This window comes from Stegostoma tigrinum, chromosome 27 (assembly GCF_030684315.1).
Source record: "Stegostoma tigrinum isolate sSteTig4 chromosome 27, sSteTig4.hap1, whole genome shotgun sequence".
In the NCBI taxonomy this organism is placed as follows: domain Eukaryota; kingdom Metazoa; phylum Chordata; class Chondrichthyes; order Orectolobiformes; family Stegostomatidae; genus Stegostoma; species Stegostoma tigrinum.
In genome coordinates, this window is record NC_081380.1 from 16,946,990 (window position 1) to 16,964,008 (window position 17,019).

The 17,019-nt window shown below is 39.1% G+C and overlaps 1 protein-coding gene across 2 annotated transcripts in view; it reads left to right on the plus strand.

Moving 5' to 3' along the window:
* Positions 1 to 16,299, plus strand: part of LOC125464557 (myeloperoxidase-like) — a 51,745-nt gene extending 35,446 nt beyond the window's left edge. For both annotated transcript variants that reach the window (XM_048557068.1, XM_048557067.2), the window contains exons 11-16: positions 1,793 to 1,963; positions 4,988 to 5,225; positions 8,215 to 8,420; positions 10,105 to 10,266; positions 13,238 to 13,296; positions 14,529 to 16,299. In XM_048557068.1, coding sequence (XP_048413025.1) covers positions 1,793 to 1,963; positions 4,988 to 5,225; positions 8,215 to 8,420; positions 10,105 to 10,266; positions 13,238 to 13,296; positions 14,529 to 14,603 — 911 coding nt within the window. In that variant the 3' untranslated portion in view covers positions 14,604 to 16,299. The remainder of the gene's footprint in view (positions 1 to 1,792; positions 1,964 to 4,987; positions 5,226 to 8,214; positions 8,421 to 10,104; positions 10,267 to 13,237; positions 13,297 to 14,528) is intronic.
* The last annotated feature ends 720 nt before the right edge of the window (positions 16,300 to 17,019 follow it).

The window sequence follows — 17,019 nt, forward strand, 5'->3', positions numbered from 1 at the left end:
GCATTAAATGAGGACTACCTGTACTTCTATTTTGCAGTATGCAACATCACCAAATTGAAAGAGGAAACACTAAGGATCTCAAATGTTTGACTCTTCCACCATTTTCCACTTCTTTCAAAAGAAAAATAAATGTGATAGTAAATAACTAGTTTGATAAATGATAACACAAAACAATATCCTCGGGGTTGTGCTTTAACCCACACAACAGAACTCTCAGGATGCCACTAGTTTAGTTGTTCTTTGCTTCTGATTGTATGAAACGTTTTTCATCCTTCTGCTGGAATTTTTGTTGCCTGTCATTTGTCTTCTATTGGGCCTGTTTTCCCTAGTCTGTTGTCTTTAATATGTCAACTATATCCTTCTGTTATTTGTCCCCTAACAGTGGGGAAGGGAGGCATTGAAAGCCATTTCCCCCTCAATGGAAACTCTTGGAGGAATGGCTTTAATCTTCAGCATTAGAATAAAAGTAGTTGATTCTAATTAAATGATTGTATGCACCTTTTCCCATTTTCTGTCCCATTGACTTCAGCGGTTGTACCTGATAAATGATGAATGAGATAACTGAAGTTCAATGCAATCAATTTCTGATTGGCTTCATGTTGTACTTGTATCGGCAGATTGCCAGGCCAGCAAACTCGTCATTTAATAACTGAGAAGGAAAATTGCTCAATATTGGTCAAATTAAATTGTTAGCTGCTATGAGTCTGGCTGGAGACACTTGAAGGCAACGACCCACACTTTTCATGTGGGTTCTTCTTTCAAACCCAATTCTCTGAATAGACTATTTTAATCCACACCATCACTCATTGCAGCAGAGCCTGAGAACCTGAGTAAAGTGAGGTTTTCCTTTTGCCACAAATTGCATCCAAATATAAACTAATTGGTTACTCATCATCACAAAGGAACTGTACTCAAATACAGAAAAGTTTAAGGAATTGACATCGGAATTTAAGAGAATGCCAACTTTATCTCCTATCCTTGTTTATTTGCATGCTATTTTTGATTCCCCCACAGACAGTAGGTTATATACAATGCTTTTTAAATTGGCATTTAATATCCTTATAAAACTTGATCAGAATGGTAGAATATAAGAAACAAAGAGCACATTGCTGTATTCCAATGAAACAAGAAAATGTTGAAAGTATTTAGGTCAGGCAAGAGCTATAAATTGAGTTAACATTTCCAACATTTTCTCTTTTAATTTTAGATTTCTAGCATGCATAAATTTTTGCTTTTATAGACTTCTAGCTTCATTACAATATGCAGACTCAAAAACATGAAAATAACTTTCTATATTCTTTCTTATATTCTTCAAACTATCAAACTATATTTCTCTCGCTCTTTAAAGTACCACATAGCATTGCACAGAATTTCTGAAAACAGACTAGTGGAAGAGAAATGAATCCTCTGGAGAAATATCACAAAAGCCATTAATGTCAATTTTGCCATATGGCCCTTGAAATTATGGCAAGAAACTTGAATACTGCCTTCTTATAATTCAGACGTCTATCTGTTGGCCAAACACTATATAATGTTATAGAGTCTTACTTAAACAATGTAAGATTTTGTTGGGTAGTAATCTTTGTCATAGATATTTATGTATTTCTCCTACTCTGTCAACTCCACTAATGCTCTTCAAGGTACAGTTTAGACAATAGAATAATTACCCACGACATAGATTAACAACGTGTGTTTATTTATGTGTGTGTGTGTGTGTGTGTGTGTGTGTGTGTGTGTGTTTATGTGTGTGTGTGTGTGTGTGTGCGTGCCCTTGCACCCACATATGCTTTAGGTGGCGTTGACCCTGTCATACGAGGATTGCTGGGCAGGCCAGCCAAGTTGCAAGTACAGGACAAGATGATGCATGATGAATTGCGAGAAAGGCTTTTTGAATTGACCAGCCAGATAGCCATGGACCTGGGTTCTTTGAATATGCAGCGTTCCCGGGATCATGGAATTCCAGGTAAGTGGATAATCATTGTGCAAATGAAAAAAATATATAGAAATGTCCAACAATTTTATTACTAAGACTCTTAGTATGAAGATGCTAGCAGGAACAAGCGTAGAAAATACTGGAGGTGTTCAGAAGGGCTGGCAGCATGTGTGAATAAAGAATCAGAGTTAAATAGAGTCATACTGAAATCAAAATATCATTGCTGTCTCTGTTTCCACAGATGCTGCTAAACCCGCTGAGATTCACCAGCATTCACAGAATCCCTATCAGTGTGGAAGCAAGCCATTTAGCCCATCGAGTCCACACACAACCCTATGAAGACCATCCCACCTAGACCAACCACCACCCCGCCCTCCATCCCTACATTTCCCATGGCTAATCCACCTAGCCTATGCATCCCTGGAGATTGTAGGCAATTTAGCACAGCCAATCCACCTATCCTGCTCGTCTTTGGACTGTGGGAGGAAACCCATGCAGACACAGGGAGAGTATGCCAACTCCACACAGTCACCCAAGGGTGGAATCAAACCTGGGTTGCCTGTACTGTGAGGTAGCAGTGCTAACCTCTGACCCACAATGCTGTGCCTCAAAAAAAAAATTGCCTAAAGCAAGACATGAACCCTGTACTCAGATCAAAAGCCTGATGCTCTACCAATTCAGCTATCCAGGTCCACATTTTCTGTGTTTGTTTGAGATTTCCAGCTTGCATGGTATTTTGAGTTCCTTAGCTAGCAAGCACTAGTTTCACTCATGTAGATAATTTGTTTAACAACCCCACTCCAGGACTGATTGAAAATGATGTAAAAAGGCTGATGTATGAAATGAAAATGCTCAAAATAAAATAAAATGGGAAATGTACTTCCTGGTTTCTTAACTACTGAATTTGACTCCCAAATTTCCACCCCTTACAGTTATTAGCAGCCCTCTGGCCCAAAAGCAAAACATTACTCTAATCTTTTGAACTCATGAGTTTAGCCATAGCTTTTGGGGAAAAGCTGAAGTTGCAAAGGTTATTGACATGAATGGTGTTCAGAATGAGTGCCTTCAGTTGCCTGGAGAAACTACAGAAGCAGGGGTTAATCTTTGTAAAGCAGAAGAAAAAAAAACAGGGAGTCTTCAGGTAGAGTAAGTATTTGAGTCTGAGGTTGGAGATGCAGAGATGAGTCAGTAAAAAGTTGGACTTTCATCCTCAAGGCAGGTAGAAAAAAAATTGAAATATTTCCCAGCTTTGCATGCCTACCTCTGGAGGTATTGCTTTCAAAAGTGCAATCTTAGCTGGCTGCTGGTTACAGCCTACTCCAGAAAGAAAAGCTAGATGTAGCTACAGTTTCATTATGTTTTATTCTTGGCTGAGAGCCCACGGCAGGGAGAAAATATGCACTCAGTTGTTGAAATAGCTATGCCCAGCTTGATTGACAGCTCTGATCTCGATCAATTTGATAGTGTTGGTTCACAGAAGGTAAAACATTTCAGGTATTGAAACTTTAAGAAGTCAAGATGACTGATATTTCTGTTGCTCTGCAGTAGAAAGGAGAATGTTTTACGATATGTAATGAAAAATTATGAATGAATAACTTTTTAAGCTTTTGTTAATCTAACTCCTACTATGAAGAGCATTGTTTCTCTACAATGCATAGGTGGTGTTTGGGCCTGGAATTTCCATACCTTACAGTAGAGTGGCTGAAGGACCATGCAGGTTATTTGGTGAAGCACACCTTTGCAGGGGAGGAGGGTCTTTTGAACTTGCCTTTCAGTGCCTTTTGAAAGAAGAATTATGATCGTTAAGCCTAAAGGGAGACTTCTTGAAAAGATTTTATGGATAAAATGAGGGGGAGTCAGTTAGTGAAAGACTGAGTTCCAATTTCATTTTTGAAATCATTGATTTTTATTTTCCACTCCTTCCATTTCATGAGAGGTATGTTCCAGGTCATGACCACTTGTTGTGTAAAGGGTGTTCCTCCTCATATATGCCTGCATCTATTGCCCAAGACTTTACTCTTTTCCACCCAGTCCTTCTCTTATCAGCTAATGGAAATGCTATTTCCTTGTTGACCTCTCCCAGATCTGTCAAAATCTTGCATAACTTCCAGAATATCCCCTCAATCTCCTTTCACGCCAAGGTCCAAGTTATTTATAGGTAGCAAAAACGTATAATCCCAGCACTGACCAATCTTTATCAGTTCAGTCTACTCCACTCCACAAACTGTATTATGAAACATATCATCCGCTAGCCGTTGTTAGGGATAGTGTGCTCTAACCAGTTACAAAGGGAAACAGGGACAGAGTCATGGGATAGCAAGTATCTTTAAATGAGTACTGTCTCACAAGTAGAACAGCATTTGTGCTTTGTCTGGCTTAAGTAATGCACAGCTATCAAGATGTAGCAAGGCTGCATGGGGGCTGTAGTACAGGGCTCATTTACTCTCACATGCTCTCTTTCTTTTTCTTTTCACTTCTGCTTATTTTCTCTCAATTTTTTTTCTCTCCTTACTTTGAAGCCTTTTGCAGTGGGTTAGTCAATAAAATCAGAGTGGCATCTAGATCGGGCTGTATGTGGAACAGTGGCGCTTCCCAGCAATCGGAAGCTACAGAGGACAGTAGCAGGTACAAAGTTATCCTCCTCCTATTCAGAGCTGGCAAAGGCAGCAACAGAAAGACTCCTCCAGCGATTAGTAGCGGCAGCAGATTTCAAGATGGCGGCACTGACAGGGCAATGTCTCAGAGGAGGGCAGCTGGAGCAGGTGTTTTTGCAAGACAGAGGCCGTGGCCTGGTCTGGCAGCCGAGCCAGGGGCTCCTGGGCTCCTGGTTGCAGTAGGCCCAGAGCAGGGACTCCTGGTGCTGGCAAGGCAGCAACTGCAGCAGCAGCATTGTATGCCCAGAGCTGATGCTACTGGTGTCATTGAAACAGCAGCTGAGCCAGGGACTCAAAATGGCACTGGATTTGGCGACTGTTGAAGCTGGTCACCGAATTACCTGTGTTATTCACTAAAATGCAAGTGCGTAGCTCCATTAACTCTCTCTAAATTTTTCAGGTTTTAATGCTTGGCGGAAATTCTGTGGCCTTCCAGAAGCCGGGAATCGACAACAACTTCAAAGTATTCTCAAGAATTTGGTCTTGACAAATAAATTCTTCCAGTTGTATGGAACTGCAAACAATATCGATGTGTGGGTTGGGGCAGTCGCTGAGCCCCCTGTCAAAGGTGGAAAGGTGGGCCCTTTGTTGGCTTGTTTAATAGGACAGCAATTCAAGAACCTGAGAGATGGAGACAGGTAATGGATAATATTAAGAGCACAAAAACAGCTAAACACGCTGATATTCAGTACTCCAGAAGAATAAGACTTCACAATCAAGCAATCACAGTTCAGAGACACTGGGTTCCCTAGAACTCCAGTCGAACAGACTTAACTAAATTGATTGATTCAATGCATCACAGTTACAGGCAAAGTCAGTTATTGTAGTATCCCTACAGTATGGAAGCAGGTCATTTGACCCATCAAGTCCACACCAACTCTCTAAACAGCGTCCGACCCAGACCCATCCATATAACCCTGCATTTTCCATGACTAACCTACTTATGCTGTACATCCCTGGACAATTTATCATGGCCAACCTAACTATCCTGCAAAATGGGAGGAAAGTGATGCACCCAGTCACAATGTGCAAACTCAGCACATATAACTGCCTGAGGCTAAAATCAAACTCAGGGCTCTGGGGCGGTGAAGCAACAATGCTAATCACTCAGCCACCCTGCCATTTTAGGTTGTGTTTATAAACAGTTGGCTTTGTGTTACAATCTGACTTCTGTGTCTGAAGGTGCAAGGTTCGCACTCAGCCTCGGGTAGTCTCAAGGCACCGAAATCAGTGCTCCTGGCTCTGAATTCTAGGTTGACATGCCGCTCTAATCTGTGATCCAGTGGGTATCATTTCTTGTTTCCATCTCCATTCCCAATTCTGAGATTCTATAAAGTCTTCCAGCCATATAAGATGAAGGACCATATTATGAGCTACGAAGTTGTAATGGGAGTGCTCAGCGTATCACATTGTTGATCAACCAACAAATCAGTCCATTACATCATGCCACTTTTCAGAGACTATGGAAATATGATTACAGTCTTCAAAATGAACCAACATGAATGAAAACTGTTCAACAGCTATTGCCTTCCTGTAGATGTACTTTCAGTCAGTTGGAAACTGTGTGATCACTTAGTATTCTGAAGAAATTTGAAAATTAAGTAAAGTGTAAAGCCAACATTACAATAAAAATGATGATACATTTCTACTTATAATTGGAGTTTTGTCAGAAAGGGCTTTGGCCAAGAAGCTATAGGATCAAAGGTTATTCAGGAAACATGCGACATATGCCCACAAGGGCAATGCTTAGATTGTCTGTTTTGGTTAAATGGTGACTAACAACAGAGAAATCGGTTTGTTGACAATGGTGACCTTTTTTATTATTCCTAACTCACCATTTGGGCTTGTTGAGTGAACTCATTGGACAGTCATAGTTAGATCTTCTGTCTGAGAATCTGAGTCTCTTTGTCAAATACGGGAAAGTTGATTTTCCCCTCCTGAGTTTACTAGGTACTACATTTGAAGCCAATGAATGCAGTTCCTGTTTGACCTTCTTAAAATAGCTGCTTTAGTCTAACTGAAAGTCAACTGTTACTGTGTTTAGGATAGCAATTACACTTTCTCTGCTGTGCATTTGCACTCATTGAATAAGTAGAAGCCATGGAAGTCACATTGTTAAACGAGGTCCCTTGATCCTTCATGCAAATATCAATGTTTGCCTTTCAACAAGGATTAACTACTCTGATCCCATTTTCCTGAATCATTTTATATTATTTCTTTTCAAATAATTGCTCAGTTTCCACTTATTATGGTCCAGACCAAACCCCCTTCAAAATATAAAGGAACTATGGTCTAGGCTAAGTTTTCTTTATTTAAAGAAAAGTGTAATGTGCTGTGTTCCAGATGTAATTTCATTGGTTATATTACTCGGCTTTAAGCAAAACACACTTAATTCTTACTCTACAGTTAAAGTAAAAGCAAGAAAAGATGGATTGGTGTAACATTAATTGTGTTGGAAAACTGAGCAGAATAATAGATTATTTGCTAAACAACAACTGTTCCGATGTGGTAACGGCACTTAAATACATTCTTGTAAATCAAATTCAGTAAAACAGATAGTCTCACGTGCAACATTTCTACAGTCCAGGAGGAAAGAGCATTAAGAAAAACATCTGGTAGAGGAAGAATGAACTCAAGCATTTTGCTGTAGCAGGGAGAGGTGTGTGGCAACTTCAAAACCCCAACAATTACTGAGAGCTAAACTAAGACCCTGGTTCTGTAGGAGTCTGCGTACACCCATTCATGCTGCTTCTATTGTTCCAACTTCTTAAAAAAAAGCCTCTCAAGCTGTTTACTTTACTGGCTTGGAACAGACCACTTGGCGCCCCTTCTTAAGCTTTCTTCATGAGAAAACCAGGACAAAATATACCTCTAGAGCCATAGTATGGTCACACATTTAAATGAATGATGTTTCAGTTTAGCCTGGTGGATGACACAGTACTCCATATTCTCACAGCTCTTTCCCTTTTTGAAAATATTTATTCTGCTATGGCAATCATCATTGGGAATAATTTTTGCACCCTGTGAAACTCCTTTCTTGATTATCCCTTATAGAATTGATTACTATTGATTTGTAAATCTCAAATAATTCTCAAAATATTGCCAGAATCCTCTTGTTTCCATGTGATTCATTCCAACAGGAAGCAGTCTCGATCATGCACATTGCATCCTGATCTAGTTTACCAATTTCAGAGATTTCTCTATGATGCTTTCCCTTTGATTTATCCGACATCAGCTTTAGCTCTCTGAGCATTCTCAGCTCTGAACTCAACTACCATAGGTTCAAGTACTTCACCGGAAGCCTACAGTCCTAAGTTACATCTTAGTGAATATTTACAGGAGTGCTGCACAGTCAGAGATCCATTTTCAGATAAAGTGCTAAACTCAGATCCTTCTGCCCTTTCAAGGGAAAATGAAGAGGTGCAAGGAAGCTTCCCATAAATCTGGCTAATATTTCTCCCTCTACACAGAGCATCTGGTCATTTATCTCACTGCTCTTTGCTATGCACAAAATTAGGTGTTGCGTCCCTGAAAGTGCTTTAAGTGTTTATCATTATCTATGATAAGCTGTGGAATATTGATGTTGTAAAGGGAGTAATGCATATGCAAGTTCTTCTTTTCCTGTAGATTCTGGTGGGAAAATCAAGGAGTTTTCTCAGGCAGCCAACGTCAGGCTCTTTCTGCAATCTCCCTGTCCAGGATTATCTGTGACAACACCGGGATTCAAGTTGTTCCTCAGGAAGCATTTAAGTTCAATCAGTACCCAAAAGACTATTTGGAGTGCAGCAAGATACCAAAGGTAGACCTGAGTGACTGGAAGGAGGATGCTCAAGGTATGGGATTAGAGGACTGGCACAGCCTCCAGAAAGCTGGAATTATCATTCATTTAGTTTTGAACTACCTGAACCTGTTGGTGTAATAAAAGGGCTAAGAGAAGCTAAGGTCTGGAACTTTGAAATCCATTTCTTTGTGATTTAGTCATGCACTTTGCTTTTTCAAGAGCAGGGGATCCACCTGCAGTTTCAAAATTAGATTTCTTGAGCTTTTAAATTTGCATTTTTGCATATAATTATCCCACTCCCACTTTGAATGAAAAGAGATGCTTCAATATCCAGTTCAAATGATGTCTGCAAAAAGTAGATAGTAGGGAAACTGTTATCATTGGTGGAAGGATCATGAACAAGAGGGCACAGACTTAAGATAATTTGCAAAAGAACCAATGACAATGCACAGAAAGTCTTCCTCAATCAATACGAGGTTAAGATCTGGAATATGCTGCCTGAGAATGGCGGAGGCATGGTCAACTGAGATATTCAAAATGGAATTGGACTACTACCTGAAAAGGAATGTTGTGCACGATTACAGGGAGAAGATGGGGGAACTGGCATTAGGTGAATTGTTCCTTTGGGGAACCAGTACAATCACAATAGGTCAAATAGCTTCCTTCTCTGCCATAATTCTGTGAATATCAACCAAGCACTCTCACTTTATTGTCATAATTTGCCAGTTGTTTTATTCTGATTTTTAAATACAAAATTTGTGAACATAACTAATAATCTGTCATCTTAAAACAACTGTAAGTGTTCACTGCTTGATCCCATAAGGATTTCCTTTCTCAATTGACATTTCAAGGCTGCCTGTAGGTTTCCTCAGACGCCGTTACCAGCATGAACTGATTTGCAAAAGAAGCACATTAAAGAAATTACTGAGTGTGGAGAACTGTTTCTAAATGGCCTAATATCTTCTTAATCCACTTACTCAAGAGCAGATAAAAATTTTCAATTTCAAGCTGCAATAAACAATAAAAACCATAGAGATCAAAATATTTCTCACAAGAGAATTTTGCAGTCCTTATCTCTTTATTGTTACCATTGTCTTCAAGATGTCAGAAGCACCCAAACACTCTCTAGCAGTCAAACCTTTCTATTTTTACCTTCCCTGCCTTGACCACAGAATATCAACCAATGAATTTTGTATCCATGTATTTTTTTTCTCTTAATACTCAATTACTCCAAATAATGTCTGGCCAAATTCCAGTCTTTAATGGTCAATAAATGTCAACTGTCCCAAAACTCTTTTGCAAGTTTACAGTCCACACAAGTAGCATTTTCCTTTCACCCCTATTTTGACTGATATGTCCCAGCTTTCAGTCCTCAACTTGCTATTCTTAAAATTTTTATCTTTGTGCTTTAGATTCTCCTCTTTCTTTCTTTCTCCAAAAGCTCTGCTTCTCGATATCTCTGAACTCTGCCATTACCTTTCTAACTGTTCCTCCTCATTTTATCCAACAATTGCAGGCTGGGCTTTCGTATTTTCAGTCTTCAAGGCCTACACACTGGAATATCCTCTCATTTTCTCAATGTTTTCATCATCCTCATTTCCTTCTAAGATTTACTTTTAAGACTCACTTGATCACCATCTTTCTGTCAATTTGTCTGACCTTTGGCTGGTCACCCACAATTGTTCGAACATTCTCTGTAACATTTCCTAATTAATGTCTGTTTACTCTCTTTACAGTGACCCCCTGTGGCTCTGTTCCTGTTGTGAGAAATGCTCATTTTTCACTCTGTAATTTGGCCGTCAAATACAGCTGTAAATCTGGATTCAAGATGGTGGGAGAGGACACAATAACATGTCTGAGTAATGGGAAGTGGAACTCTTCACCACCTAGATGCGTGGGTAAGAGTTTTAATAAGTAAGTGAATTAATAGATGTAGAAGCAGAGGAAAATAATTTCTCATTTTAGCAACCAGGAAGCTAGCCATCCAGGAGAGCCAGGTTATTCCAGGTGCAAAATCTCATTTATATAGAACTGGCAAGCTGGAAAGCTAAGGGCAGTGCTGGGTAAGCTGGATACCATGAAGGCAGCATTACAGTAAAACCTGTGGTAGGAGAAGGCTAGGTAAAGGCTTACAATTTCAGAAGTGTGTGAGGGTGTGCCCAGGACTGTAACCAAGAGGATTAAATTCAAAGAGCATTCGAGTGTTTTCTGGTCCCACAAAAAATAAACGTCCCACCTGCCACTGAGGGTATTCACTTCATGATTAACAAGCTCAACTAAGTGCATACAGAGGATACTTCACCAAAAAAAGGCTTTGCAGTCATTGTAAACAATGTCCTATTTCAAGTCTGTTTACAAGATTCCTAACTGAGCCTGATAGGTGTCTCAGACATGTGTTGTGAAGTTTGGCAGAGTACTTACGGATTAGGAGGCAGGAAGTTAAAATTTGCGGTTTATAAAATGTTAGGGGAAGAAAGCATTGCATGGTCCTTTAAAAGATGATGTGCTTTTTCTGTACTTAGAGATTCAAAATGGATGGCTGCGAGCAGGAGCTTGAAAGTTTGCAAGTACACAGAGAGCCCCAGATTGAAATGTTTGTATTAAAAGGCTGTACAGTTAATCGGCAAAGCAGCAGTTTTTACTAAGGCAATAAGTTTTGAATTTAGCCAATCAATTTGAACCAGGCACTTAGATACCAAAAACCAATTACATTAAAATCTGAGATAACAAGGTGTAAAGCTGGATGAACACAGCAGGCCAGGTAGAATCAGAGGAGCAGGAAAGCCAATTTTTCAGGCCTAGATCCTTGGTTTTGACAACATGGGACCAATCCTATTGTAAGAAATATTGATATGTCATCAAGGGTATAAAAGAAGGTGGCACTTATACAAAGACCAGAGAGCTAACTGTCATCTGCCAGAGCTAACAGCCATCAGCTCTCAAGAGAGGATCACTGGCTCTCACAGTCTCCTCTAAGTTTTAGAGAAAGTATAATCTAAATAATAAGGGCACATCTAGTGAATATTCCTGAAAGAAGAATCAATGGAGAAAGCACGGAGAATTCCAGAAGACAGGTAACCTGGTTATGCTTTTGAGAGACTCAATTCTATTTTTATTTTACACATGTGCGACCTGTATTTATTGGTATACCATTAAAATCTTGCTTTATTCAGGAATAGTTAGTAGTTAGACAAGATTTATTTGGTTTGTTAATAGTTTAGTTAATTTGTTCACTGTTAGAATTAGATAAATGGTAACTTGTTGATCTTGAAGTGAGTGTCAGGGTTTTATTTTATCTAACCACTAGAAGTTGCTGAAAGGCAGGTTACAACACTTTTCATACTCCTTTGACAAATTAAAGGGTGAGGCACTCTTCTTTGGGTGTTTCAGCTTTAATTCTCAGAGGGGAGATGTCAAGCTCCACAGTATAACACACGTCCCAAACTAACAGAGAGAGGAGCTGACTGCTTTGATGTTAATTCCTGCAGCGTCAAGTCTCTGCACAGCATCTAAATTAGCCTGAATGTATACAAAATGTACAAGCAAGAGAGGGGAGGTAAACAGTGGACATATATAAGAAAAGTCGATCAATCAAACTCAGATGATGTTAGTGGTCCAAAGTGAAAAATGCAAAAAGATTGGCCACAGGAAATCTGCCAGATAGTGGAATTAGTGTGGGAGGAGACTGAGTGAGGCCCAGGAATTTCAGGGATGTCAATTTTAAAAGTTTAGTGTAAATACTGATTCAGATCAGTGTTGTTACTGACCATCATATATGGTATGATGAAGTGAAATTTACAAAAGATGGAGTATAAACCTATATTAATCTCCATTGCCTTAGCCATCTCTGTATCTGTGGCAAACTGTAGTTCAGATTGGTCCTACCTCACTGTGTGCACAGCAAATGCACTTGGAAAGGATTAAGTGGCAGGTAATTGAGAGGAAAATGTAGACATCCAGGTGGACTTCATAGAATATGAGTTCCCTGATCGTGGCTGTTAATCTGATCCAATGAGGGAGCCCTGGTTGACAAATATGAACAGGGGTATCAGAGGTTCTGTTCATTCTGAGAGCTGACTCTGGGGAAGCTGGATCAGTGTCGAGGGCTCTCCGCATGTAAATAAAGGGTGGCTTGGTGATGGGATACCGGCCTTTGTGGAGTTATTTCAGAAAGGAAATAATACAATTAAAAGTATGGCCTCGGGTTGTGTTGTAGAACTGAGAGACTTAGGCATTTAGGCACATAATTCTTTGAAGTTTGCATCACATACAGGCAGTGTGGTTAAGAAAGCAGTTAGCACACATGCCTAGATTTACCTGGATGTTGCCAGGAATGGATGGTTTGAGCTTTAAGGACAGGCTGGAAAGGCTGGGACTTTTGTCACTGGAGCATAAGAGGTTCAGGCGTGACCTTATAGAGTTTATAAAATCATGAAGGGTATAGATAAAGTGAATGGCAGGTGTCTTTTCTCTAGGATGGGGCATTTCAAGACTAGAGGCTGTATTTTTTAAGGTGAGAGGAGAAAGATTTAATAATAATATGAGAAGCACTTTTTTATGCAGCAAATGGTTCATGTGTGGAATGAACTTCCAGAAGGAGTAATGCATGCAGGTATAGTTACATTCAAAAGAAATTTGAATAAATAGATGAATAAGAAATGTTTGGAGGGATATGGGCCAAGCACAGGCAGATGGGACTAGTTTAGTTTGGGATTATGGTCAGCATGGACTAGTCAGAGCAAAGGGTCGCTTTCCATGCTGTATGACTCTGTGACTCTATAACAGAACTATTGAATTAATTTCTGGTACATTTCACTAAATATCATAAATCTTTAGGTTCCGTACTGATTGTATCTGATTAAATTACAGGTGCAAGGGTCAAGATTTGCTCAAAATGGAAGCAATCAGAGAATGGGCACCTGGAAAAGGTAGACTTTTGGCAATTTCCTCTGATATGCCTGCAAGATTCTTGTACCTCATTTTCCTGTCTGTTTTTATATTCTGCATTGTTTTTGAAGGGCCTTGCACTGAAGAGAAGTTAGGAACCAGTATTGTTCTGTTGTTATTCAGACATTGGTTTTTGTTCTAACGTTTAGGGACTAAATCCAGCTCATAAGCAGATACTGAATGCAGGATCTTAATTTAGAATTGCATTATCATATCCTCAGGACTTTACTTGAGGAATGAATAAATAATCTTTTTTTCTTGGATTTGCCCTTATCTTTAAGTTGAGCTCATCCAAAACCTCACTGCTCACACCATAGTTAACACTAAAAGCTGATTTTCACTCACTTTAAACGCTGCAAAAAGGTATTTCATTGGCTGTAAAACAATTTGATACAACTTATAGTCATATATAAATGCAAGTCTTTACGATTTCTTTAAATGTTGGGGAAAACACTAAAGAGAAATTATTTAGAGTGGAGCTGGAAGAGCACAGCAGGCCAGACAGCATCAGAGAGCAGGAAGGTTGACGTTTTGGGTCAGGACTTCTGATTTCTGAAGAAGGGTCCTGATCCGAAATGTTAACTTTCCTGCTCCTCTGATGCTGCCTGGTCTGCTGTGCTCCTCCAGCTCCATACTGTGTTACCTCTGACTCTAGCTTCAGCAGTTCTTACTATCTCAAAGAGAAATTGTTTGGTGTTATTTCTATTTTTTTTTGCAAATTATGCATGATAACTTAAAGCAGGAGCAGAGCATTGAGATCTTTCAACTTGCTTTGTGAAGCCCAAGTTCAGCGCATTAAGCCTCTTGTGTTTTGGAGATAAATGTTTGTAAAATGTTGCAGTGACTTTGAGTGGTTTACTGTATAAAACTGTCCTCACTTAGGCCGTTCCACACCAAATATTTCCTAGCTGTCATTCATAATTTGTATATTGACTCTTAGCAATTTCTGATTTTAGCCTTTTTTGGAGGGATCCGTGCAAGGTGCAATACCGTTCACTTCTGCCAATACTGGGCATATTCATCAACTTTGTCACAGCTTCCTTTAGTGATGGCTTCTCAAAGAAATTCATTGTATGCTGGCCTCAATTATGTCTTAATTTCTTCTTTCTCCAAATAATCCAGAAGATGGGAGCTATGTTACTTAACAAGTGCAGGGAAATATCTGCGTATTGCAGGGTGCAGATAAACATGTTGATCTACTCTTTTTTAACAGGTGCATGGGGTTCCTTGTGAGAATCAAAGAATAGTAACAGTGGATGACAACTTTATTGGATCAGAAAATGATTAAGCTGGGCCGCTTAACAAGAGAATTATTCTGAAAACATCCAACTTTTTCTGCACATTAGGCAACTGAGAATCCAAAATTAATTGTACCGGTTCAATTCTATTATGTTATCCCTGATTTGGCTGTGAGACTAGTCATAGCTGAAATTTAACCCAAACATAAATGGGCATGTTTTGACAGAGTTTGGAGGGGTGGGGAGTCTAAACATTTTAAATTGGGTTCCAAACTAAAATGAGCCTTAAACTGACCCACTTTCAGATTAAACTGATTCAGGGAGGAAGTGGCTTATATCATTGTTGTTCTGGTTTTTTTTAGATTTAGTTTAGATTTTTTGATAGTCTTCCCAAACTTCGGTTGATGTAATCAGTTACTTAGAGGTAATGGTTGTTTGGATCAAAGAGCTGAATGTCCATTTGTATTTAACTCCTGGACCTAATTTGACAACCTGAGGAAATTCCACAATCTAGCACTGTCAAATTTGCGCACGAGCTCTCAGAACCTACACCCCTCATTAGAATTTCGAGCTTTCTCCTGATCCATTTGATCTGGGCCGTCAGAACTGTGAACCCTCCCTGTTCCTACTTCTGACTTCCTGATCCATAATAATCTCCCTCTCCAACTCCTGACCCATTCCATGAATAGCAGCCACTGAGTATTGCTCCCACAAACCAACTGATTTCCCTATAAGTAGAGTGAAGGTATGGATTTGAGATTCAGCTTGCTTAATCTGTGTATTTTTAGGTGCTTTTTGCAAATAACTAATCTGAGAGAGGAAAGCAATTATTTTGGGCATTGATACATTGGGGTCTGAAAGGAGTCACCTTGCACTGCTGCTGCAGAGATACACCCAATCTCAACATGCTGCCAGATTTAGTATCGACCCAGAAATCAATGATTAATTAGAAGAAGTGTCCTAACTATATTTGTATTAAAAAAAAGTAATTAATAATTAGAAATAAAAGACTTAAAATTAATTCCTACCGATAAATGTAACAATATGTATCTTAAATGGAATTTATTCATAAGCTGAGAAACCGCCTCTGCGAGATACGGGGCGAAACGCTTCCAATTCACTAACAGCTAAAACTGTCCTCAGGTTTCACATCCACAGACACACAGACTAATGAATGTAGGCCTGACATTCTATGAGAAAATTGCTTTATTTAATGTTAAGGCAATTTGTACAATGGTAAAGACCAAATAATTTAAGCATCACTGCATTATAAGCAAATTGAATTTTTAAATTAAAATATGTTTTAAATAAAAAGGCTTAATTCTGAACTTATTGTAAAATAAGGGTTATGTGCGGATGTTTTCCAGCTGAGGGAAGTGACTCTTTTGCCCACATTGGCCAGAATATGGACCAGTTTAAAAATGTTTTCAATTTCTGCGAAGTAGAAGCTTAAGGTGTTTTGGAAGGACCAGTTTCAGGACAGCATAGTTACGGACTTCTGTCATTGGGGACTTTGGCATGTACTGTCTTAGGAGAGAAGAAAATTTCCCATCCACAAATGGGAATCCAAGCTGAACCAGAAATCTGCCTTGTACCTGAATATATTGCTTAACTGTAATTGAGTGGAGGCTATTGTGATCCTCTTGAAAGCTTAGCATTTGTCTTCTGCTCGGTACAGTAATCATTATAGTAGTTGGATTACTGTGTTATGGTCTTTGCTTATATTCAATAAAGTTTGATATTATGCATCAACTAAGTGTTCTGCCTTACCAAATGGTACATCTCTGCCAAACTAGAATCATCTAAATTGCAGAGTTTAAATGGATTAACGTGAACCTTTTTTTAACAGTCTGAGTAATCAAAATCCAACAAACTCCATTTTAAGTCCCTTTGTTATGAAATAGGGATAGCACCTCAAACCAAACAGCCTCACTAGCACTGGATTTGCAGCACAGTGAAATTAAACATACAGTGACACACTTAAATGCTTAGTTGTTCCTTACAACAGTTCTGAGACACCAAGTTTATAAATTGATCAAAAATTAACAATTAAAAATTAACACACAGACAGGTGCACAGGATACAGTTGAGGGATAATTTAAAGAAATAAAAAATAAGAATCATAATTTGCCAGTACAATAAACTATTTAAAATGATAAATGCCAGGTCTTCAGAATTCATTGGACATTGGGCTATTCACAGGCAAGCAGATCTGTATGTCTTGTTTGAATTCCGAAGTCACCAGCTAATGCTGATTGTTTCAGTAGACTTCTAGAAATATTTGCTTATTTCTTACAGAATGGGATTCTTTTCTCAGGGCATTAAACAACTTGATGACTAGACAGAGACCAGAGAGGGAGCAAAGCAAAAAAATGACAGTCTCTGGAATTTTTCAAAAATCATTCTGCCTCCTGCCAAAAATCAGTCAGAACTGGTTCTCTCTTTCTCTCTAATATTTTCTATGGT